Source organism: Xenopus tropicalis, chromosome 2 (genome assembly GCF_000004195.4).
Source record: "Xenopus tropicalis strain Nigerian chromosome 2, UCB_Xtro_10.0, whole genome shotgun sequence".
Classification (NCBI taxonomy): Eukaryota; Metazoa; Chordata; class Amphibia; order Anura; family Pipidae; genus Xenopus; species Xenopus tropicalis.
In genome coordinates this window covers 11,076,651-11,102,904 of record NC_030678.2, presented here as the reverse complement: position 1 = coordinate 11,102,904, position 26,254 = coordinate 11,076,651, and the positions used below count along the sequence as shown (strand labels likewise).

The window sequence follows — 26,254 nt, the reverse complement described above, 5'->3', positions numbered from 1 at the left end:
GGGCCAAATAAGGGCTGTGATTGGCTATTTGGCAGCCCCATGTGGACTGCTGGCCTGCAGGTACAGCTTGGAACCCACAGGGAGCCATGTAAATAATGGCCATTTCAATAAAGGGTTCAACCTTCACTTAATCTGGCCTAGTGCTTTATCAACGAGGCCCCAGGTTCTAAACCTGGACAAGCAAAGTCTGATTTATTGTATATTTGCCATTTAGTTAGATAAGAAAGTGGCTTATCTTAAAAATGGAACACTGTTATGAGGATAATAAAGCTGTATAAGTTATTGCTGATTAATGCACACAGATGGTAGGGTTCCCCCATAACTATGGGTCAGTGAAGGTGTAGGTGTACGGGGGGCTTACCTTGCACTTGGAGATTCAGCACAATCTCATCAGATCCCCAGCTGTTGGTGGCAATGCAGCTGTAGTAGCCAGAATCCTCGGCTTTGACCGTGCGGATGATGAAACTTCCGTTGCTGTAGATACTTCTTCGCCCATCAATCATGACTAGACTGGGTGTCCCGTTACTACCTCACAGAAAACAAAAGTCATAAATTAAAGGAATTACAATCAAAATAAGGCACGCCTGGGGAAAGCAAAAGCATAGCTAGGCACATATTCCTCAGTGGGGCTCGCTTGGCCTTCTGTCTGAGGTTTTATGGGTTCTTTGTTATATAATGCATTGCTCCCCTTTATCTAAATATTGTATGGTCCACTGCAGGGATATAAGGGCTGAGAATGGGACATAAGGGCTGAGAATGGGACATAAGGGCTGAGAATGGGACATAAGGGCTGAGAATGGGACATAAGGGCTGAGAATGGGACATAAGGGCTGAGAATGGGACATAAGGGCCGAGAATGGGACATAAGGGCCGAGAATGGGACATAAGGACTGAGAATGGGACATAAGGGCCGAGAATGGGACATAAGGGCCGAGAAAGGGACATAAGGACTGAGAATGGGACATAAGGGCTGAGAAAGGGACATAAGGGCTGAGAAAGGGACATAAGGGCTGAGAAAGGGACATAAGGGCTGAGAATGGGACATAAGGGCTGAGAATGGGACATAAGGGCTGAGAATGGGACATAAGGACTGAGAATGGGACATAAGGGCTGAGAATGGGACATAAGGGCTGAGAATGGGACATAAGGGCTGAGAATGGGACATAAGGGCCGAGAAAGGGACATAAGGGCTGAGAAAGGGACATAAGGGCCGAGAAAGGGACATAAGGGCTGAAAAAGGGACATAAGGGCTGAGAATGGGACATAAGGGCTGAGAATGGGACATAAGGGCCGAGAAAGGGACATAAGGGCTGAGAAAGGGGCATAAGGGCTGAGAATGGGACATAAGGACTGAGAATGGGACATAAGGGCTGAGAATGGGACATAAGGGCTGAGAATGGGACATAAGGACTGAGAAAGGGACATAATCATAAATTCATTCCTAAATAATGAACAGCAGTACAGTATATATTCATAACCAGATATAAATATTTAGGATCAGAATGTGGTTTCTGTGCCATGGGTATGGTAGCTTTGCCATTTGATGACCCTGGGGAGATGCAGGCACCTGGAAGAATGAATGAGTAGCTAGACACGGCCAGATCAGCAGCAAATTAGCCTTCCTACTTCCCCTTGTATTTCTGGAATCAAATTGTGACCCCTACTATAAGCTGTCGGTATCCCTTTAAGAGCCTTGTGTTGGGCTTCTGACAGCCAAAACATGTTAAATCACTGATGCCAAGAACAGATTTGATTTGAGGTATTTGAGATTTCATTAGTTTTAAATTATATCCGAGGAAGCAGTAAATATTCATGGCCAGGCACGACCCATATCTATCAGTGAGACTATAGAGCAAGTGATACAGTTAATTTAGCAGTTAGATTGGATAGCTGCCATATGCAGCCCATCCATCATCTCCGCTAATTCATTCCTCAGCAGCTCCGTACCAATGGAACAGACGAATGGCTCCATCTGGCCAGTAAAGCAGACAACCGAGAGCCTTACGGGACCTTTACGCACAAGTGAAGTACCCTGAGATGCCCTCGGGTAACCCGGTTGTGCCTCAGACTTCTGCAGCTTCAAATCATTTGGTGCAATGTTGTAAATAAAGTATGAACTGCATCCCCTTAAAGCAACAGTTCAGTGTAAAAATGAAACTGGGTAAAATAGACAGACTGCGCTAAATAAAAAATGTTTTCAATATAGTAAAGGCACCATACATGTAAAGATCTTCTATCCCCACCTACGGGTGGGTGATATCGGGGGAATTTAGGCTAATTCAGTCGTTTGGCCCTGGGGCCAAACAAACGAATTATAACGAAGGGTATAGGCAAAGTCGGTTCGGGGACCACATCAATGAGCCGATGCAGTCCCCGATCTGACTAAATTTTCTAACCTGCCCGATCGATATCTGGCCGATTTCAGGCCAGATATCGTTCGGGCAAGCCAGTCGTTATCTCCCCTACATCAGTCCAAGGGACCGATATCGGCAGCTACAATCGGCCCGTGTATGGCCACCTTTAGTGGCAAAAAGCTATAAAGGCTGCAGTGGGCAGATGTCTAACATAATAGCCAGAACACTACTTCCTCCTTTGCAGCTCTCTAAGCTGTTAGCAGTCAGTAACCAATCAGTAAGGTGAGGGGGGGCCATATGAGACATAACTGTCAGTTAGTTTGCTTTTGAATCTGACCTGCGGGCTCACAAACTAACTGACAGTTATGTCCCATGTGGCCCCCGCTAAAGTCACTGACTAACTGTGAGGTTAGAGAGCTGAAAGCAGGAAGTAGTGTTCTGGCTATTACGTTAGACATCTGCCCACTCCAGCCTTTATAGATGACATTTGTGCCTAACTAACTATATTACACATATTATTTATTTGGCGAGTCTGTCTATTTTACCCAGTTCCATTTTTACACTGAGCTGTCCCTTTAATCCTTGCCCACGTTACTATATAACCCACTAGGTTCGGAAAGAATACTTTGGTTCCTTGTATGTTGGTCATTTAATAAAGACATGGCGCCTGATGAGCTGGAGGACAAGCCTATGCAGCATGTAACCAGTATAAGTGAGAAGCACGTACGTTGCGCAGAGCATTCCAAGGTGACATTTGCCTCTCGCAGAGCCCCCAGCAGCACTATCACACAGTAAATGTTTACACAGTGATGTCAGTGCAGAACTTGCTGCCTGTGCTTCTCCTGTCTCCCCATCAGCAGCCACTCAGCCCAAAGAACAGCAGACTGATCGGCCGCTCCCGGGGTTGCAATGATATCTGCTGGCAAGGGGGGCTTTTCTCTCCCTAAGCTGAGAGTTCACTCTGAACTTGTGAATCTTGGTACAGTTGATAGGGATCTTTGGGGGGCATGGCTATATTTATCATACTGAGTCCTCCAACGTGTCCTCCGCTTATTTGTCCCATCCCTGACCCACGGCAATGCCTTCTGCAGCACAGGTTGGAAATGTCAAAGCCGTTACCATGTTCAGGAATGATAAGGACAGCAGCAAAGGTCGTTATGTGCAAACTGTTCTTTTAAAGAGATAGTTCCCCTTCATGCTAACTTTTAGTACAGGTATAGGACCCATTATCTTTCTGTAATTTGGATCTTCAAAATAAACCCAATAGGGCTGTTCTGCCCCCAATAAGGGGTAATTATATCTTAGTTGGGATCAAGTACAGGTACTGTTTTATTATTACAGAGAAAAGGGAATCATTTAACCATTAAATAAACCCAATAGGGCTGTTCTGCCCCAATAAGGGGTAATTATATCTTAGTTGGGATCAAGTACAGGTACTGTTTTATTATTACAGAGAAAAGGGAATCATTTAACCATTAAATAAACCCAATAGGGCTGTTCTGCCCCAATAAGGGGTAATTATATCTTAGTTGGGATCAAGTACAGGTACTGTTTTATTATTACAGAGAAAAGGGAATCATTTAACCATGAAATAAACCCAATAAGGCTGTTCTGCCCCCAATAAGGGGTAATTATATCTTAGTTGGGATCAAGTACAGGTACTGTTTTATTATTACAGAGAAAAGGGAATCATTTAACCATGAAATAAACCCAATAGGGCTGTTCTGCCCCCAATAAGGGGTAATTATATCTTAGTTGGGATCAAGTACAGGTACTGTTTTATTATTACAGAGAAAAGGGAATCATTTAACCATGAAATAAACCCAATAGGGCTGTTCTGCCCCCAATAAGGGGTAATTATATCTTAGTTGGGATCAAGTACAGGTACTGTTTTATTAGCTTATTTCCTTGCATCTATAATTATGTTTTTCACCAACTCCCATAGCAAAACTAGGGGGCGCAGTGGGACAGTGTTATGATTGGGTTTACAACCCCTTAAACACTGGCTCTAGTTTATGGATATGTTATATAGGTCTTTATAATGGGATTAAGAGGGTCATTAAGTTGGGGGTTGGGGGAAAATCCAACTTAATGAGTTACCCACTGGTGCTTTTTGCACTAAAGCTCTCAGCATTAGATAGAAGCTGGAATATACCATTCAGTGCAGAGAGCCATGCTCATGAGTCCATTTGTATTACACAACACATGCAAACACTGTCTCCTAGTAACTTTTAATTAACTTTGCAATTAGCGCTTCTTAAATGACTTCCTGCAACTTTATTTTTCTATCTGGTTCCAGCCCAGTGAGTAGAGAATAATATAAATAAGAAAAAAGTCATTTCAATGTTTCATGTGATTATGCATGGAAGGAATGGAACCCTTATATTCTGCCAGTGCAGTTTCTAAGCTTCTAAGCAAAGGTTTTACTTACGGCAATAATACAATGAGGGGTGCAACGCCCTGGAATTCGCATTCACTAACACGTGTGCTCAATGTGCGGTGCAACAAATGGACACAAAGTGCATGTTTATTTAACCAAAGGCAGAATTCCAACACTGCAGCACTTGTGCATGGGTTTAGTTAACGTGTATACGCATGGTTAGTGTGGGATTGGCCAGCTGAAAGGTGGCTGCGTGTTTACATGAAAGAAGCAAAATAAAGATCAACTTTAAACTAGAATTTAGCTGAAAAAGCATCATTCTATTTTAAAGGAACAGCTCAGTATAAAAATGAAACTGGGTAAAATAACAGATATTTGTAATATAGTTCGTTAGGCAAAAATTTCATCTATAAAGGCTGGAGTGGGCAGATGTCTAAAATAATAGCCAGAACACTACTTCCTGCTTTACAGCTCTCTAATCTCTTAGTAAGTCAGTGGGGCTCATTTATCAACACCGGGCAAATTTGCACGTGGGCCATAGCAACCAATCAGCAAGTTGCTTTTTCTAGTAAGCTGCAGGTAGAACAATGAATGCAGCACTTTGATTGGTTTCCAAGGGTTACTGCCCGTGGGCAATTTTGTCCATTTTTGATAAATGACCCCCAGTGACTTTAGTGGGGGGGCGGTATGGGACATAGCTGTCAGTTAGTTTGCATTTGAATCTGACCTGTATGCTCACACACTAACTGACAGTTATGTCCCATGTGCCCCCCACTAAAGTCACTGACTGACTAAGAGGTTAGAGAGTTAAGTCACTGATTGGTTACTGACTGCTAACAGCTTAGAGAGCTGTAATGCAGGAAGTAGTGTTCTGGCCATTATGTTAGACATCTGCCCACTCCAGCCTTTATAGATGACATTTTTGCCTAACTAACTATATTGAAAACATTTTTTCTTTTGCGCAGTTTGTCTTTTTTATCCAGTTTCATTTTTACACTGAACTGTTCCTTTAAGACTGTAAAGGTGATGTAACAAAAGATGCACCTGGTGTAATAACCAACAGCAACCTGTTCAATGTTGGCTATCAAACACATGGCCAGTAAATGCTCCCAGCCGCGGGCCAACAGGACTGGTGCAAAGATTGTATCTCTGATTTCATGAACCACTTTGACAAAATGTAGAAGCAGGTAATACATTTAGTTGCCGGTTACCTTTCCTTCATCCACTTGACAGTAGGAGAGGGGTCCCCGACAGCTTTGCAAGGCAGGACGATATCTCTCATCCATGGAGTTGTGACGGTACCACTGAACGTTAAGATCCGAGCCGGAGCTGGGGGCAGATGAGAGTTGCGTCAGTATTGCAAAGGGACCCTACCATCATCTGTTGGGGCTCCCAGGGAACGCGGCACAATAGACTGTTTATTTTCTGCTATTCATTTCACATGTCTGAGTCAGAATTCTATTTTGATGTGCCAGGAAAAACTATTTTTTCCCACATGGCCTGCAAGTAATTCAAAGCAGCACAAAAAAATTGGTGAAGGTGATAATGACTAAAACTTAAAGAAAAATCTGGATTCCTACATAATTGTAAAGTATACTGTAAAGAATATAAAAATATTATCAGGGAAGTAGTGAATTGTTGCATTCAATAACAATATCTGTTCCGCTGCAACAATGAGTAAGGAACAAAATCTACAAATCTGCTATAGAGGCAGCTAGAATCCTTATACTGGAGGTGGGAAGAATTACATTTGTTCCCTCACATATATATATATATATATATATATATATATAGCAATAGCAATCCAAGCTGCCGGCACTCACGAAACAAACCAGTCAAGGTCGCCTGGGTGCAAAAAATCAGCAAAGCGTACAGAAAAAGAATTCAGCAGTCGCACTCACAGGTCTTAAATGAAAATAAAAAGTTGTTTATTGCCAAAAAGGGTGAACTAACGTTTTTACATTTGTTCCCTCACATATATATATATATATATATATATATATATATATATATATATATATATATATATATATATATATATATATATATACATATATTGTAGATCCTTAAGCCCTAAGGTTTGATTGACTGATCCCCTACAATGCCTCCAAACCCAAAACCCCTACTAAAAAAAATGCAATGCAGGGCCCTCTCCATGAATACATAGGCTTCCCCATCATTTAGATGTGCAAGTTAGGCCGCACCAGTGCACACAGACGCCAACAGAGCCCTGTACTTGATCCCTCGGAAGTTAGTAAGGACAAGGCTGCCTTGTGCCTGTTGGTACTAGTTATAGATTGCAGCCAGATCCTGGAAGCAACTACTTTTTGACTAGCCATTAAGGGGTGCATTTTTGTTTTGCACTTGCATCCAGCGCCTCAGTGTGTTAACCCTCTTGTCTTTAAAAGAATGAGCTAAAGATCCCACAGAAACTGGAAGGACTTAGCTTCCCAAACACACAGCTCTAATACAGGGCATCACTGCATAACAGCTATTATAATGGCCCCTTCCCCTACCTGCAATGGCTGAGGTTAAGTAGAAACAAAAGCACTAAAACCCAACTGCCTAAACCATTTGCCTTAGTTTAGGTGAATAAGGAACATTTCCTTGGGCTTAAAAAGCTTCATAGTGCTCCCACATCTCCTTTATATATATAAGCACCTACAACATCTGACTCTCTGCCGACGGCTGGATCTCTTACTCTGGGATCAGGTCCATGATGCAGGTCACACTGATACAATCTATGCAATGTTGGAAATCAATGCTGTAACTTGTTCTACATGGACTGGAACAACCATGTTTGCCCTTATTCCCCTCTTTCTTATCCCCTCTTACTTCAGCCAAGGCTTTCCTGGTTATTTTCCCTTTCCTTTTGCCTTTTTTCAGCAGAGAATGTTTTTTGCAAAAGGTCAAGTTACATAAAAAGCACCATTAAAACTCTGATGTATCTGAGTAACAAATCTAATAAAAACATGCAATTACTAAAGAAATTAATGCTAAATCTAACATTAAAAAAGGCACAACTCAGAAGGTCAATTAAAATGTGAAATGTGTGTGTGTTTCTCCCTCCCCAAACAATCCCAGGCATATTATTAAGCTATTTATCTCAGCCTAAATTATTATCAAGAGGGTGATTTTCCACACAAGCCTGTCCCCGAGGGCAGGGAAGCCAAACGATGTAAGAAAGGGAAAATATTCTCTGCATGGTGCCTGGCAAAATACGTTAGCATTTCCAGAAATATATAAATATATATGAGAAAAAAAGCCCCACTCGCACAACATGAATTATTTAAGGTGAGACCTTTGTTTCCCATGTCCCTGTGTCCTTTGGCTAATCTGAAGGTGGTGCCTACGCAGCAGGAGTTCTCTCAGCATTACCCACACAGGCTTCTCTATCTGACAAGCACATTGTGCCACTCCCTCAGCAGTGCCCTTGGCGCAGAGCTTACAATCCATCATCCTGAGCCAAATACCAGTTGCACTTTATTACACCCTAATTACACCTTTGGCGGTGCTTCCTCAGTGGTCATTTATTTGTTCATTGAAAGCTTGAGCCAGATTTCCTTGGTGGCATAAAAATCAAACCTGTAGCCGATTTATTTCCCTGCCGCTATCGGCATACGGGGGGAATAGGCAGGGTCATCTACATTTGTCATTGAATTGGCATCACTGCCAAGAGTTTACCTAAATTGAAGAAAATGTTTAATACTCTCTTTATTTTTTTGCCTTAAAATGTATACGACAGCTCAGCAGCATATCTTGGTGGCAACAGGCCCCCTGCAGAAAAATCTTTTGAGAGGGCCTGGCGCGACTAGTCCCTCCTCCATGCCCCCTTCTCCTGGTCCAACCACAGCACTATATTTAAGGTAGGAGAGGGGCCGGGGAGGGGGGGCTAAGGTACAGCAGATCGTGCCGCCCGGTCCCCCCAGTGACCATGGGGTCTTCTGTATATAAAGTTACGCCACAGCCACAATCCAGGATTCGGTTCAGAATTCAGCCAAGATTCGGCCTTTATCAGCAGGATTCGGATTCGAATAAATCCACGCTCCTGGCCGAACTGGATCTGAATCTTTAAAATCACATGACTTTTTGTCACAAACACGGAAGCTGAAAATATTCCACCGTATGCTCTTTAGCCCTTCTGTATCCTAATTTGTAAATTATATAAATTAGGATTCGGTTAAGTATTTGGACGAATCCTTTATGAAGGATTCAGGGTTTGGCTGAATCCAAATATAGTGGATTCGGTTCATCCCTAATATGCAACTTCTGCGATCTACAATGGCCAAATGGCAGGTACTTCTACCATTTGGTTAAATGTCACTCTATAGGGCTTATTTACACAAACAGTGTACTGTGATAAGTGCAAATGATCAACAGAAATTTGCTTTTAGTGCCCACAATGTTTTATTTTTTTCTGTCAATGGCTCAATGAGGTGGGGACATCAGCGTTCCCTTGCAAGTCCCCTACTTGGGTTTGATTCAGGCAGGAGAACCAATGATCCAACAATTCCTTGTGCCCCACTAGTTGGCTACTGACACAGGGGCCCAGAGGCTTATAGGAGCAGGTGTGTGGCTAACGTATTTCTTGGAGCACACAGGGATGGAAGATAGGCTTCTTGTTGCTAGCCAACCCCTGATGAGCCTCCCAGATCCTTTCCAATGATTTATTTACAGACAGTGGCTTCAGCATCTTCATTTTCCTTTGGTTGTTAAGGTGTAAGGTTTAGACTGTAGGACTGAATCCATCACTGTCATAAAAATGCACCTTGCTTGTCCACCATTCGATTTCTGGGCTGCATCCAGCAGAAGGGGGACGCATTGATTGCTCATTAATCTGCGTTTCACCGGACATTTATAAATGAAGACTCTTTGCTGACTGGGAACAAAACCAAACCAACAGTTTAGGAAATGTGGCTAAAAACAACAGACTTCAGAAACGAAAGCCCATCATTACTCTCAGCTCAAGAGAAGACGTAGCGATGGATATGGGTGAAATGTGCGATTCTTTTATTGTGGCACTGAAATATGGATGCTACGGGGAGACTCTTACGGTTTTTATCAGCGCTGCAATCACGAGGGGCCGACTGTGGGTGGTACTAGCGTGCAAGTTAGCGGGTGGTAACAAGCACAAGGTACTATGGAGCCCTATACTAATTACCTGCCTGGGGCAAGTGGTAACTAAAGAGCCACCTTGCTGCTCTCTGGCCAAATTGTGGAGCACATAATCCAGCAACCATTGCCCCAGAAACAACCCCTGAGCCCCAAAGGGCATCATCTTCCCCCCCTTGTGGCAATGGTATATGGCCCCTGTGGTCAGAAGTGGCCAAATCTCCAGTCATTTGAATGACCAATTAACATCTCAGTTACTACTGGAAGAGCCAATAAAGTACCCCCTTTTATTTTCCTCCTTGTAAAGCTCTATGCAGAGATATATTCAGTGTCGGACGGGCCCACAGAGATACCAGGAATATTCCCGGTGGGGCCAGGTGTCAGTAGGCCCTCCTGCTTCTAGCCATTTGGCCTAATTCATGGTCATTACTTATTTTTCTATGGGAACAAAGCAACTAAATATATAGAAGAATAGACTATAGTATGTAAAGATAAAAAAAAATAGGAAAATAGTGACTGATTAAGAAATGGATAAAAAATAGTTTGGGAGTGGGCCCATGGTGTAAGGTTAGGGGCCCAGTCCGACGCTGGATATATTATATGGATTTAATTGAATCCAGCCTCATGTGAAACTACACACAGAGCTGAGACTTCATTTCTCATGTATAATTGCAAGCGGTTTCCTTGGAACCACGTTTGGTTATGTTTTAATTTTTCCCATTTCAAGCGGTGAGAATCCGAGTTCTTTTCTCCTTAATGACCAAGGTTTTGTTTTTCGGTTGTACAGCACGATGGCAGACAAGTGGAGTCTCTGCAAGGAGAGGCATAAATCATCCCCGCGCAGGCACTTTAGAAGATTTTCAACTTTCATTCTGCCGATGCCACTCTGCTTTAGTTTGCCGTGAAAATAATGAGCGTAATAATGAGATTCTGATGCCGCTGGGAGCTTCCCTGCAGCGAATCCCTGCCATGGTTATCCATTACTCCAGCTAAAAGCAGCGACCCCCGGCTTAGATGTCACGGATAAGACACCCACCCGCCTCTACTAACATAACACAAGAATTAGGCTTTCTGGATTGAATGCCTCTGGGTAGGAAATAAGAACTACTGTGCATAAGTGTAGTTAAAAAAAAAACCCCAAAACATAATTTCTTCATTTTTTTGTGTGTATTATAAAAACATTTCCCGGTGAGATTAAGTCACACCATTTACACCAGAGGGAACGCGCGGTAATTGCGCTTTAGCACAGACAGCTTGTTGGGAAGGTTCCCATTATGAATGTGAAGGCTGGAGGCAAAAGGTTTGCGGGAACGGGAGAGAGACAAGAGTTACTAAAGGAGACAGGGTGCATAAAGGCATTCAGGCAAATCTATTCCGGTGTAAAGCTGATAATTCCATTCACGGCACATTCCCTGTTCCTGAGTATCTCCCAGAATCATTAGCTCCATGCCACTCGCAATGAAACATTACTGCCTAATATGTAAGGGAGTATTCAGGGCACAACTGAATCCCTGTTACAGCACCATTTCAGGCTTTATTAGTATTGATGCGGCTATATATCCAAGGCTATCTTATGCTCTGCAACAGGGATCCCCAACCAGTGGCTCGGGGGGAACATGTTGCTCCCCAACCCCTTGGATGTTGCTCTCAGTGCCCCCAAACCAGGGAGTTATTTTTGAATTCCTGACTTGGGGGCAAGTTTTGGTTGAATAAAAACAAGATTTCCTACCAAATAAAGCCCCTGTAAGCTGATAGGGTGCATAGAGGCTGCCTAATAGCCAATCACAGCCCTTATTTGGTATCTTTCATGGTGCTTGTGTTGCTCTCCAAGTCTTTTTACATTTGACTGTGGGTAAGAAAGCTTGGGGTCCCCTGCCCTACAATATAAATTACCCTTGCATACTTACCATTGAGGAGACACTATGTGCTGGAACAAGGGCAGTTGCCCCCTCTGTGGAGCCCCTAAAGACAACTGACTAGTACCTCTGGGGAAGACAATACAATGGCATTGATATAATGGGGTAATTATAATAATGCCTAAGGCCCCATTTTTTCTTCAACAATGGACATTTGATGTGAAAGACAATACTGTGCCAATGAATTTTCCTCATCTAAGTACAGAAGGAAAGCGCTCTAAAAAGTAGTATTGCTGGCTGATTTATTGAAAATGTCTCCAAAACCCCCACTAGTCCCGCCCATCTGTTCCACTTCCTGCTGCCTCCTTCCCAGGCTGTGCAGGGGGGCCAGTGGCACTTAGCACATTGCACTGTAGGATAGGAACCAATCAGCAGCTAGGCTGACCTGATAGGGAACTGAAGCCTGTTTTCAGGGCTGTCATTGGCTATCCCCCTCCTACTGTTCTTCCAGCAGGGACCATTAGGACACGCCCACCCCCCATTTAAGACACGGACAAGGATCTGAGAGGATCTATAGGGAGCTCCAATAAAGGGGTCATTTTTACAGACAGTATTAATTTTCAGACCAAAGTGAAACCAGCACCATGTATTATTCATAACCGCCTACAGGATTAGATGTATCCTTTAATGTCTATGTGCCCATTTGGGTTAATCTGCATGATCCCTGTGAGGTTCTATGCTAAACTCTATTCTGCACAGATAAACAACATTGCACAAAATGGCTTCAGCCTAAACATCCTGAGAAGTGGGGGGTCTGTAGTTGAGCGGACCCCAACATTACCTTTAGCCACTGGCTCCACAGTGATAATGTCGCTGCTGTTGCCACGGCCCGCTGCCGTTACGGCTACCACCCACACACTGTATTGCCTGTTCCGACTCAAGCTTGGTATTCGGTAGAAAAAAGAATCAGGGGCAGCCTCAAAGTCACTGATTACCTGAAAGGAAAAGCACATTTAACATTAGGAAGAGCTTTCCTGCAGACATGTCAGTAAGTGCACGCTCAGTCCAACTCCATGATGGGTTCCTTACCTGCCGACTCCCACCAAGTGATTAAACCAATGCACTGGGAAATGGAACATATTAAATTCTAATACATGATATGCACTTATATTGTAGTGTCACCCACTGTGACCTACAGCACTTATATTTGCCTATTTGTGTCTGTTAGTTCCCCTTCCATATAGATTGTAAGCTCTACGGGGCAGGGACCTCCATCCTCTTGTGTCTTTGACTCTTAACTTATTGCAACTGTATCTTGTATTTATCTGTATTTATTGTTATACTTTGTATTTATCTATTATTATCTTAATAACCCCCTGTTTGTATTAATGTATCCTACTGTACAGCGCTGGGTACATAAGTAGCACTTTATAAATAAAGTTATACATACATACATACATACATATGCACCAACCCCAGGGGCGGGCCAAGCCGACCGGGTGCCCTAGGCAACCCGGTCGGCCAACTCCGCCCACCTCCCCGCCCCCCCGAACGGCGCATGCGCACCAAAGCACAGAAGGTGGTGCAGGGGGGGGGGCAATTAGATCGGTCATTGCCTCAGCCGCTAATAACAAGCGGCGGAGGCAATGACAAAGTAGTACTAGGGGTAGGCAGGAGAGGCTCCTGCCTGGTGCCCTCCAATCGTTGCGCCCTAGGCAGCTGCCTCTTCTGCCTACCCCTAGTTCCGGCCCTGACCACCCCAATAGGAACCTCCCAACACACCAAGGACTAAACCAAATGCTTATAAAAGATCAGATGTCTATGGTGATTGATAATACTGAATAATATCCTTAAATATACCAATGGGAACTCAGGGCAGATGGTTGCAAAGGCACTAATTCTGGAGACCAAAATGGGGACCCGGACCATCGTGGGTGCCACAGTAACCGTACCCCACCCTTCCCTGCCAGACTGACAAATATACCCCACCCTGCATTCAATCAAACACGGGTACCGCCATCATACATCCTTGTCTCTTTTCGTGCATTTAGGGCAAAAACAGTCCCAGAACCCCCACTACACCAAACATAGATAGGTACACCCTTGGCTGGTTTAAATGCATTTCGGATATGCCACAAAAAATGAAGAAATACACATGGTATCCACCATGACTTGATCAGAGAGCCCATTGCTGTATAAACATCTATATCCATCACAACTGAAAGTAAATGTCTGTACATTATAAAATATTGATACATTTGGCTGTTATACAATAACACACACATGCCAGGTCTATGTACACTGTGGAAGGTAACATCAATTATCCGGACAAATATTTACAGAACTTTATTGGACTTGCTCTGTTTGTGCCTAGACAGCAAATCCAAGGTCAAATCAATATTCCAATTCATAGGCAATGGGTTGTTAAATGATTGTATTGCGATGCGGTGGTGGAATGGAGCAGGGGTACGGGGAAGGGATTACTCTGGCACTAGTCTTCTCCGGCACTGCTTATTAAATATAATAAACAATAACAGCCTTTTTTTAAGAAGGGGTTGCCTTAGAGTAAGGTATGAAGGCACAGAATGGGTGACCCACCTATTGCTCCCAACACACTTCGAGTTCCATCATGAACCAAAGCAAATAATGTCTAATTATCTATCAATGTGTGGGGACAAGCACAGTGACGCAATATACACAATATACTACATGTTGCACGGTTGGAGTACTTGACCCAGTGGCAAATCTGTGCCCTTATCGACCAATCTGAAGACCCCAGTGATAAGAACACACCGCAAATGGAGGTCATACTCCCAGTCAAATACATTGCAGAGGTCACGCTGCATTGTGGGTAAAAAAGAAACATGGCAATTTGCATCCAAAAACTGCTTTGCACGCTGCACATTGTCTGTATTTGACCCTTTTTATCTTTGTAATTGCTTTACCCATTCACACTTATATACTTGATCTATGTGCAAAAATGCCCGTTTTACAATTTTATAATGAAATAGGAAAAAACATATGTTAAATGTTTTATATATTTCCAATTAACTGGATAAACTTACATTGTAGATAAACAAAAAAAAAAATGAGCCCCTCGGTGACAATCAATGCACGCTATGAAATCAATGTGTGTTTACTACAAAAGCCATTCACGTGCTGTCAACCGCTAATGGAACCCGGTTGCCATTTAGTAAATGAAGTTGCTCTATGAGATCATTAGCTAGAAGGCTTTGTAAGTGCTCGTGTTTCTTAAAGCTTTCCGATAAACCAACGAACATGTGACCCGTGGCTCTCACCATATCCCCATAGCTGATATTTATGGATGTGCAGCCCTTGGTGGCACCTTAGTGACAGGGCCTCCGCCATGTTTGGCTGCAACAGTCATTGTGCTCAGTTTCTGCATTTGTATATGAACTTACCATATATATATTTGACCACCAACACACACCGATCATAGGGCCTATTTATCCCTGTTTATGTGGGTTGTGTAAGTTACCCATCCCTACAGTGAGGATGTGTATCTATGCCCTTGGGACGGATAGGTTTGCATAAGCCCAGGGCTAGTAGTTGCATTTCTTGCTCCCTAGAGGAGGAAGAAAATGTCTCTTTGGACTCCACTTGCTGCCAGGGGTGGATGCTGCCGGAAAGCCTGGAGTAGGGGCTTCAGTAGAAGAGCAAACCCTAAGGTAAGCAAGGCCTAAGTGAAGTCTGGGATAAGGGAACCTTGAATGAAGTAAAAGTAGGGCAGGATTAGGGTTGCAACCTGTCTTGTTTTGGCCAAAAACCGGGCTGTCCGGGCCAAAACTGCCTGCCTGGTTTTCCCAGTTTGGAAGACTGGGCTGGATTCTCCAAATCTGACGTAGGGATTTGCCAATCTCCGATCACCGTGTCACAGCCCCATCCCATGATGTCAGCGGGCCGCCCCTTGTAAAATCACTGCCCTGCCCAGTGACGCCATGCCCCTCCTCCCTGCCCAGAGTTCCCAGGCAGGAGAGGTGGTAACCTTAGCCCCTGTTAGAGAACACTCTAGGAGACAGGGCTAAATAAAGAGCAGATTTGTGCTCAACTGAGGAGGATTAAGGGGGTAATTTACGTATCACCTGCATACAAGTGCAAGGGCAGCACCTCTGCCCAGGGGAACGGCCGCAATGGCCACCTCTCTTGTACCTCCCAACATAAGAAGACCATAGACAGGAATATAGTTACCTGTCATGCCCAAAGCGACAGCAACATTTTGACCATGTCCACCTTTAAGCCACACACCCCAAATACAATGACCCCTCCCATGTAAACTGGAACAGTTGAGAGTTTACGCCCTTGTAGGGTAAAAAAAATCAGGGAGTAGTGCACAGTGCAGTACCAGAGGGTGCAGGCCAGCCCTGCATTGACACCTGTCATGGAGCAGGCAGTAAGCATAGGGCCCCACTGAGTCCTGTGGCCTCTGTGGCTCCCTAACGTGCATGTCTAAAGGGGAGGGTATGGGGCTGAAAGTGGGAGGCCTATGCTATCACCCCCACCCCTCATTTCAAGTTTTTATTGTCATATAAAAATAACAATGAAGCATCATTACTGTAATGAAATTTTTTGACCCGTGTTCCTCCCAACTTTACACAGACAAAAAAAAAAAAATACAAATATTAAATATAATAAAAGTGAGCAATAAAGGGCACATTAAACCTATTTTTTGCACTTTGCACACTGCCTCAGAGGTTATTATTTACCCCTCAGTGTGGGGTACTCCCCTGAATGACACCCACCAGTTTGTAGAGACTCCAGTGGGCAGAGAAATCTTAGTGTAATCCCTTGTAGCACCCTATGAGCAATGTGGTAGAATGGGAGCAGAGTGGGAGTAGGATGAGGTAAAACAACCCAAAGGCAACCCAACCTCACAACCCAACAACACATCACAGTTTCATATATATATATATTACTGCTGTCACTCAACAGGACACTAAAGGTTACTCTCAAGTTCGACTCCTACTTAAACATATTGCTTTGTCCATTGTGAGCGCTCAGCTTTATTCCATTATTCAGTTTTCCATAAGAGAAGTCAGTTTATAGTGTATTATTCTATGGAAATACAACTGAGACCAAGCTATGTGTAATAAATCATTTGTCTGCTGAACATATGAAAAGCCATTTATATATTTGGCAAGAAGCTCAGTGCAAGTTGATGTGTACCTTGGCATACAGCTGGCATGTATCTGGCATATAGCTGGCATATAGGTGGCATGTAGCTGGCATGTATCTGGCATATAGCTGGCATTTATCTGGCATATAGCTGGCATGTATCTGGCATATAGCTGGCATGTATCTGGCATATAGCTGGCATGAAGCTGGCATATAGCTGGCATGAAGCTGGCATATAGCAGGCATATAGCTGGCATGTAGCTGGCATATAGCTGGCATGTAGCTGGCATATAGCTGGCATGTAGCTGGCATATAGGTGGCATGTAGCTGGCATGTATCTGGCATATAGCTGGCATTTATCTGGCATATAGCTGGCATGTATCTGGCATATAGCTGGCATGTATCTGGCATATAGCTGGCATGAAGCTGGCATATAGCTGGCATGAAGCTGGCATATAGCTGGCATGAAGCTGGCATATAGCTGGCATGAAGCTGGCATATAGCAGGCATATAGCTGGCATGTAGCTGGCATATAGCTGGCATGTAGCTGGCATACTGTCTATTTAGAAAAATGCACAGTAGAGATACTTTACCTGGCACAAGTGGCTTCATGTACATAAATATATTAATATATCCCATAAAAGGGGTGGGTTTGGTCTTCATTTTTTATTTCTCATAGATTTTTTTTAATTATTTGCCTTTTTCTTCGGACTCCAGCTTCAAATGGGGGTCACGGACCCCGGCAGCCAAACACTATTGCTCTGTGAGGCTACAATTCTTTCCATGTAGGCCCTTGTCTATTCATATTCCTGTTCCTTTTTACAAGCCACTACCTGGTTACTAGATTATTCTGGGACCTAGCAACCACATAGCTGATGAAATTCCAACATGGAGAGCTGCTGAACAGAAAGCTAAATTATTCAAAAACCGCAAATAGTAAAAGATGAATATCAATTGTTTTATTGTCTGGTTTTCTTTTTCCCTTTAGAAATGGGTTGCCGGGTTTTTGGTGGCATCTCTTTGCTTAGTAGTTGCCCAAAGAAGCTGGGCAGCTTTGTGCAGGCTCGGATGGAGTGAAGGATGAAGGATGGCTCGGAGAGGGAGTGGGAAATATACCTTTCTATGTATATATAGTATAGGTATATACACATACTGGCTTTCAGATTTCTCACACCACCATTCGGGATTCTTAGCTTTGCCCGGTGCCGACAGGGTAAGCCCCGCAGTGTAAAAGTGCAGCCGTAGCGGAGGATTCACTGGGAACTAATGACATTTAGGAAGAACAGAGCAGGCTGAGAGTACAGAGCAGCGTGACACATACAGTAAGAGCATTTTAGTGGAACATCCATTTTCCCTCCTGGAAGGAAATGATATAAATTCAGTTGGTCGTTGTTACAGCACAGAGGAGCAGCAACAGGGAGCTGAGATCCAATCAGAACAGGTATATAGTTCTTGAAGTGCTTGGGGTAGCTGTTTGATCTAATGCCCCCGGGGTTGTTACGGCCTTATGTACAGAAAGTTCCGCCATGGCCAGTTGCTTTGTAAGTCGGAAAGGGTTTGTTACTGTGAGAGCTGTGAGGTTGTGGGAGTCCCTCCCTGAATCAGTCGTACTGGCTGATACATTATATAGGTACAAGAAGGGGATGGGTGGGTATTTAGCAAGTGAGGGAATACAGGGGTAGGGGGATAGCTCTCAGTACAAGTGAGGGAATACAGGGGTAGGGGGGATAGCTCTCAGTACAAGTGAGGGAATACAGGGGTAGGGGAGATAGCTCTCAGTACAAGTGAGGGAATACAGGGGTAGGGGGGATAGCTCTCAGTACAAGTGAGGGAATACAGGGGTAGGGGAGATAGCTCTCAGTACAAGTGAGGGAATACAGGGGTAGGGGGGATAGCTCTCAGTACAAGTGAGGCAATACAGGGGTATGGGAGATAGCTCTCAGTACAAGTGAGGGAATACAGGGGTAGGGGGGATAGCTCTCAGTACAAGTGAGGGAATACAGGGTAGGGGAGATAGCTCTCAGTACAAGTGAGGGAATACAGGGGTAGGGGGGATAGCTCTCAGTACAAGTGAGGGAATACAGGGGTATGGGGGATAGCTCTCAGTACAAGTGAGGGAATACAGGGGTAGGGGGATAGCTCTCAGTACAAGTGAGGAATACAGGGGTAGGGGGATAGCTCTCAGTACAAGTGAGGGAATACAGGGGTATGGGGGATAGCTCTCAGTACAAGTGAGGGAATACAGGGGTAGGGGGGATAGCTCTCAGTACAAGTGAGGGAATACAGGGGTAGGGGGGATAGCTCTCAGTACAAGTGAGGGAATACAGGGGTAGGGGGATAGCTCTCAGTACAAGTGAGGGAATACAGGGGTAGGGGAGATAGCTCTCAGTACAAGTGAGGGAATACAGGGGTAGGGGGGATAGCTCTCAGTACAAGTGAGGGAATACAGGGGTAGGGGGATAGCTCTCAGTACAAGTGAGGGAATACAGGGTAGGGGAGATAGCTCTCAGTACAAGTGAGGGAATACAGGGGTAGGGGGGATAGCTCTCAGTACAAGTGAGGGAATACAGGGGTAGGGGAGATAGCTCTCAGTACAAGTGAGGGAATACAGGGGTAGGGGGGATAGCTCTCAGTACAAGTGAGGGAATACAGGGGTAGGGGGGGATAGCTCTCAGTACAAGTGAGGGAATACAGGGGTAGGGGGGATAGCTCTCAGTACAAGTGAGGGAATACAGGGGTAGGGGGATAGCTCTCAGTACAAGTGAGGGAATACAGGGGTAGGGGAGATAGCTCTCAGTACAAGTGAGGGAATACAGGGGTAGGGGAGATAGCTCTCAGTACAAGTGAGGGAATACAGGGGTAGGGGGATAGCTCTCAGTACAAGTGAGGGAATACAGGGGTAGGGGGGATAGCTCTCAGTACAAGTGAGGGAATACAGGGTAGGGGGATAGCTCTCAGTACAAGTGAGGGAATACAGGGTAGGGGGGATAGCTCTCAGTACAAGTGAGGAATACAGGGGTAGGGAGATAGCTCTCAGTACAAGTGAGGGAATACAGGGGTAGGGGGGATAGCTCTCAGTACAAGTGAGGGAATACAGGGGTAGGGGATAGCTCTCAGTACAAGTGAGGGAATACAGGGGTAGGGGAGATAGCTCTCAGTACAAGTGAGGGAATACAGGGGTAGGGGGATAGCTCTCAGTACAAGTGAGGGAATACAGGGGTAGGGGGGATAGCTCTCAGTACAAGTGAGGGGAATACAAAGGGGTAGGGGGGATAGCTCTCAGTACAAGTGAGGGAATACAGGGGTAGGGGGATAGCTCTCAGTACAAGTGAGGGAATACAGGGGGTAGGGGAGATAGCTCTCAGTACAAGTGAGGAATACAGGGGTAGGGGAGATAGCTCTCAGTACAAGTGAGGGAATACAGGGGTAGGGGGGATAGCTCTCAGTACAAGTGAGGGAATACAGGGGTAAGGGGGATAGCTCTCAGTACAAGTGAGGGAATACAGGGGTAGGGGGATAGCTCTCAGTACAAGTGAGGGAATACAGGGGTAGGGGGGATAGCTCTCAGTACAAGTGAGGGAATACAGGGGTAGGGGGGATAGCTCTCCAGTACAAGTGAGGGAATACAGGGGTAGGGGGGATAGCTCTCAGTACAAGTGAGGGAATACAGGGGGTATGGGAAGATAGCTCTCAGTACAAGTGAGGGAATACAGGGGTATGGGAGATAGCTCTCAGTACAAGTGAGGGAATACAGGGTAGGGGGGATAGCTCTCAGTACAAGTGAGGGAATACAGGGGTAGGGGGATAGCTCTCAGTACAAGTGAGGGAATACAGGGGTATGGGAGATAGCTCTCAGTACAAGTGAGGAATACAGGGGTAGGGGAGATAGTTCTCAGTACAAGTGAGGGAATACAGGGGTATGGGAGATAGCTCTCAGTACAAGTGAGGGAATACAGGGGTATGGGAGATAGCTCTCAGTACAAGTGAGGGAATACAGGGGTATGGGGGATAGCTCTCAGTACAAGTGAGGGAATACAGGGGTAGGGGAGATAGCTCTCAGTACAAGTGAGGGAATACAGGGGTAGGGGAGATAGCTCTCAGTACAAGTGAGGGAATACAGGGGTAGGGGAGATAGCTCTCAGTACAAGTGAGGGAATACAGGGGTAGGGGAGATAGCTCTCAGTACAAGTGAGGGAATACAGGGGTAGGGGAGATAGCTCTCAGTACAAGTGAGGGAATACAGGGGTAGGGGAGATAGCTCTCAGTACAAGTGAGGGAATACAGGGGTAGGGGAGATAGCTTCTCAGTACAAGTGAGGGAATACAGGGGTAAGGGAGATAGCTCTCAGTACAAGTGAGGGAATACAGGGGTATGGGGGATAGCTCTCAGTACAAGTGAGGGAATACAGGGGTAGGGGGGATAGCTCTCAGTACAAGTGAGGGAATACAGGGGTAGGGGGGATAGCTCTCAGTACAAGTGAGGGAATACAGGGGTAGGGAGATAGCTCTCAGTACACAGTGAGGGAATACAGGGGTAGGGGATAGCTCTCAGTACAAGTGAGGGAATACAGGGGTATGGGGATAGCTCTCAGTACAAGTGAGGAATACAGGGGTAGGGGGGATAGCTCTCAGTACAAGTGAGGGAATACAGGGGGTATGGGAGATAGGCTCTCAGTACAAGTGAGGGGAATACAGGGGTAGGGGGATAGCTCTCAGTACAAGTGAGGGAATACAGGGGTAGGGAGATAGCTCTCAGTACAAGTGAGGGAATACAGGGGTATGGGAGGATAGCTCTCAGTACAAGTGAGGGAATACAGGGGTAGGGGGATAGCTCTCAGTACAAGTGAGGGGAATACAGGGGTAGGGAGATAGCTCTCAGTACAAGTGAGGGAATACAGGGGTAGGGGGATAGCTCTCAGTACAAGTGAGGAATACAGGGGTAGGGGGATAGCTCTCAGTACAAGTGAGGGAATACAGGGGTATGGGGAGATAGCTCTCAGTACAAGTGAGGGAATACAGGGGTAGGGGGATAGCTCTCAGTACAAGTGAGGGAATACAGGGGTAGGGGAGATAGCTCTCAGTACAAGTGAGGGAATACAGGGGTAGGGGAGATAGCTCTCAGTACAAGTGAGGGAATACAGGGGTAGGGGAGATAGCTCTCAGTACAAGTGAGGGAATACAGGGGTAGGGGAGATAGCTCTCAGTACAAGTGAGGGAATACAGGGGTAGGGGGAGATAGCTCTCAGTACAAGTGAGGGAATACAGGGGTATGGGAGATAGCTCTCAGTACAAGTGAGGGAATACAGGGGTAGGGGAGATAGCTCTCAGTACAAGTGAGGGAATACAGGGGTAGGAGGGGATAGCTCTCAGTACAAGTGAGGGAATACAGGGGTAGGGGGGATAGCTCTCAGTACAAGTGAGGGAATACAGGGGTAGGGGGATAGCTCTCAGTACAAGTGAGGGAATACAGGGGTAGGGGGGATAGCTCTCAGTACAAGTGAGGGAATACAGGGGTAGGGGGGATAGCTCTCAGTACAAGTGAGGGAATACAGGGGTAGGGGGGATAGCTCTCAGTACAAGTGAGGGAATACAGGGGTAGGGGAGATAGCTCTCAGTACAAGTGAGGGAATACAGGGGTATGGGAGATAGCTCTCAGTACAAGTGAGGGAATACAGGGGTAGGGGATAGCTCTCAGTACAAGTGAGGGAATACAGGGGTAGGGGAGATAGCTCTCAGTACAAGTGAGGGAATACAGGGGTAGGGAGATAGCTCTCAGTACAAGTGAGGGAATACAGGGGTAGGGGAGATAGCTCTCAGTACAAGTGAGGGAATACAGGGGTATGGGAGATAGCTCTCAGTACAAGTGAGGGAATACAGGGGTAGGGGGGATAGCTCTCAGTACAAGTGAGGGAATACAGGGGTATGGGAGATAGCTCTCAGTACAAGTGAGGGAATACAGGGGTAGGGGAGATAGCTCTCAGTACAAGTGAGGGAATACAGGGGTAGGGGGGATAGCTCCAGTACAGTGAGGGAATAAGGGGTAGGGAGATAGCTCTCAGTACAAGTGAGGGAATACAGGGGTAGGGGGGATAGCTCTCAGTACAAGTGAGGGAATACAGGGGTAGGGGGATAGCTCTCAGTACAAGTGAGGGAATACAGGGGTATGGGAGATAGCTCTCAGTACAAGTGAGGGATTACAGGGGTAGGGGGATAGCTCTCAGTACAAGTGAGGGAATACAGGGGTATGGGAGATAGCTCTCAGTACAAGTGAGGGAATACAGGGGTAGGGGGGATAGCTCTCAGTACAAGTGAGGGAATACAGGGGTAGGGGGGATAGCTTCAGTACAAGTGAGGGAATACAGGGGTATGGGAGATAGCTCTCAGTACAAGTGAGGGAATACAGGGGTAGGGGGATAGCTCTCAGTACCAGTGAGGGAATACAGGGGTAGGGGGGATAGCTCTCAGTACAAGTGAGGGAATACAGGGGTAGGGGGATAGCTCTCAGTCACAAGTGAGGGAATACAGGGGTAGGGGGATAGCTCTCAGTACAAGTGAGGGAAACAGGGGGATTATGGGAGATAGCTCTCAGTAACAAGTGAGGGAATACAGGGGTAGGGGGGATAGCTCTCAGTAACAAGTGAGGGAATACAGGGGTAGGGGAGATAGCTCTCAGTACAAGTGAGGGAATACAGGGTAGGGGGGATAGCTCTCAGTACAAGTGAGGGAATACAGGGGTAGGGGGATAGCTCTCAGTACAAGTGAGGGAATACAGGGGGGGGGGATAGCTCTCAGTACAAGTGAGGGAATACAGGGGTAGGGGGATAGCTCTCAGTACAAGTGAGGGAATACAGGGGTAGGGGGATAGCTCTCAGTACAAGTGAGGGAATACAGGGGTAGGGGAGATAGCTCTCAGTACAAGTGAGGGAATACAGGGGTAGGGGGATAGCTCTCAGTACAAGTGAGGGAATACAGGGGTAGGGGGATAGCTCTCAGTACAAGTGAGGGAATACAGGGGTAGGGCTCAGTACAAGTGAGGGAATACAGGGGGGAGATAGCTCTCAGTACAAGTGAGGGAATACAGGGGTAGGGGGGATAGCTCTCAGTACAAGTGAGGGAATACAGGGGTAGGGGGATAGCTCTCAGTACAAGTGGGGAATACAGGGGTAGGGGAGATAGCTCTCAGTACAAGTGAGGGAATACAGGGGTAGGGGGGATAGCTCTCAGTACCAGTGAGGGAATACAGGGGTAGGGGGATAGCTCTCAGTACAAGTGAGGGAATACAGGGGTAGGGGGATAGCTCTCAGTACAAGTGAGGGAATACAGGGTAGGGGATAGCTCTCAGTACAAGTGAGGGAATACAGGGGTATGGGAGATAGCTCTCAGTACAAGTGAGGGAATACAGGGGTAGGGGGGATAGCTCTCAGTACAAGTGAGGGAATACAGGGGTAGGGGAGATAGCTCTCAGTACAAGTGAGGGAATACAGGGGGATAGGTACGGATAGCTCTCAGTACAAGTGAGGGAATACAGGGGTAGGGGGGATAGCTCTCAGTACAAGTGAGGGAATACAGGGGTAGGGGGATAGCTCTCAGTACAGGGGTAGGGGGATAGCTCTCAGTACAAGTGAGGGACTACAGGTAAGTACAAGTTAGGAGATAGCTCTCAGTACAAGTGAGGGAATACAGGGTGAGGGATAGCTCTCAGTACAAGTGAGGGAATACAGGGTAGCTCTCAGTACAAGTGAGGGAATACAGGGGTAGGGGAGATAGCTCTCAGTACAAGTGAGGGAATACAGGGGTAGGGGGGATAGCTCTCAGTACAAGTGAGGGAATACAGGGGTAGGGGAGATAGCTCTCAGTACAAGTGAGGGAATACAGGGGTAGGGGAGATAGCTCTCAGTACAAGTGAGGGAATACAGGGGTAGGGGAGATAGCTCTCAGTACAAGTGAGGGAATACAGGGGTAGGGGAGATAGCTCTCAGTACAAGTGAGGGAATACAGGGGTATGGGGGATAGCTCTCAGTACAAGTTGATCCAGGGACCGGTACGATTGCCATCTTGGAGTCAGGAAGGAATTTTTTTCCCCTCTGGGGCAAATTAGAGAGGCTTCAGATGGGGTTTTTGCCTTCCTCTGGATCAACTAGTAGTTAGGCAGGTTATATATAGGCATTATGGTTGAACTTGATGGATATGAGTCTTTTTCAACTGACCTTACTGTGTTACTATGTAAGCCTCAGTGGCAATATAACATTGAGTTTTTGACACCTCTATGAGGTTCTAGTGGGCCTGACCCTTGATACATTGCCGCCTCCCAATGCACCAAAGACTATGACTCCTGCATAGTCGTATTGCTGAATTTGCTCTTTACATTAAACAGAGATATCTGTATTCAAGACACGTTCGCGGTTGGTCTGATGTGCTCTGGACACCATCTCAGCCTGGAACTATTGTAGGGCGGCCGATCTGTTGCCTTTAGAGGGAATAAAATGATACGGAAGGTAAATGAGCACAAACAGTGGAACCCACTGGGATTTGTCTTCATCCCGACGAGGCGCAGGGGTTTAACTGCTACAGACAAGGCAGTGAGGCCGTGCATTCTGCTTAGTGCTTGAAGCTGGAAAGTAACGGTTGCTACGTTGCATTTTATGCTGCCTCGGAACATGTATTATTTATACAAACCATAAATCCTCCAGCAGCCAAGGCTTAGTAACTCAGTGCTGCAACACAGCGGCATCTTTGATGTAGACTGGATTCATTTTGACATGTTCGTAGCATATATCATACGTGTATATCCTCTGAAATGCACTTGAACTGCAGTATATACATGTATATATATATATATATACAGTCCAGTTTATCGGCACTCACCATACGCAAAAGTCAGAAGCCGGGTGCACATCAAATATCACATACGCTCCATAGAAGGCACGCACGGCATGTAGATTTATGTAGAAATTCTTTATTGATTCTCCAAATCAACGCGTTTCGACCCACTGGGGATCGTCGTCAGGATGACGACGATCCCCAGTGGGTCGAAACGCGTTGATTTGGAGAATCAATAAAGAATTTCTACATAAATCTACATGCCGTGAGTGCCTTCTATGGAGCGAATATATATATATATATATATATATATACTGCGTCCTGCCTTCTACAGATACAGATTGCTATTTGCCTGAGAGCTTTATATGCTGTACCTTCAGTGGGATTCATGCAATTTAGCTTCTCCGGCAGGAATATAGTAGACAAGCTGTGAGCTAAATCTCCCGACGCTTTCACACGTTCCCCCTACAGTTGACAAGAGCCGATTCCTGCAGCTCAGCAATGATAGCGCTCGTACAGATACCCACATATTCGGTGAAGGGTGGAAAGTCTCCCCGTGGGGGTCTCCAAATAAAGCTTCATTACAAATGATATTAGCAG

At 45.6% G+C, this 26,254-nt stretch overlaps 1 protein-coding gene across 4 annotated transcripts in view; it reads right to left on the bottom strand.

The window, feature by feature from the left end:
* dscam (Down syndrome cell adhesion molecule) overlaps positions 1-26,254 on the bottom strand; it is a 306,034-nt gene that overhangs the window by 61,042 nt on the left and 218,738 nt on the right. For all 4 annotated transcript variants that reach the window (XM_031895759.1, XM_018091117.2, XM_031895760.1 and 1 more), the window contains 3 exon segments: positions 12,544-12,697; positions 5,946-6,063; positions 362-525 (listed from right to left, as the gene is read on the bottom strand). In XM_031895759.1, the coding sequence (XP_031751619.1) occupies positions 362-525; positions 5,946-6,063; positions 12,544-12,697 (436 nt within the window).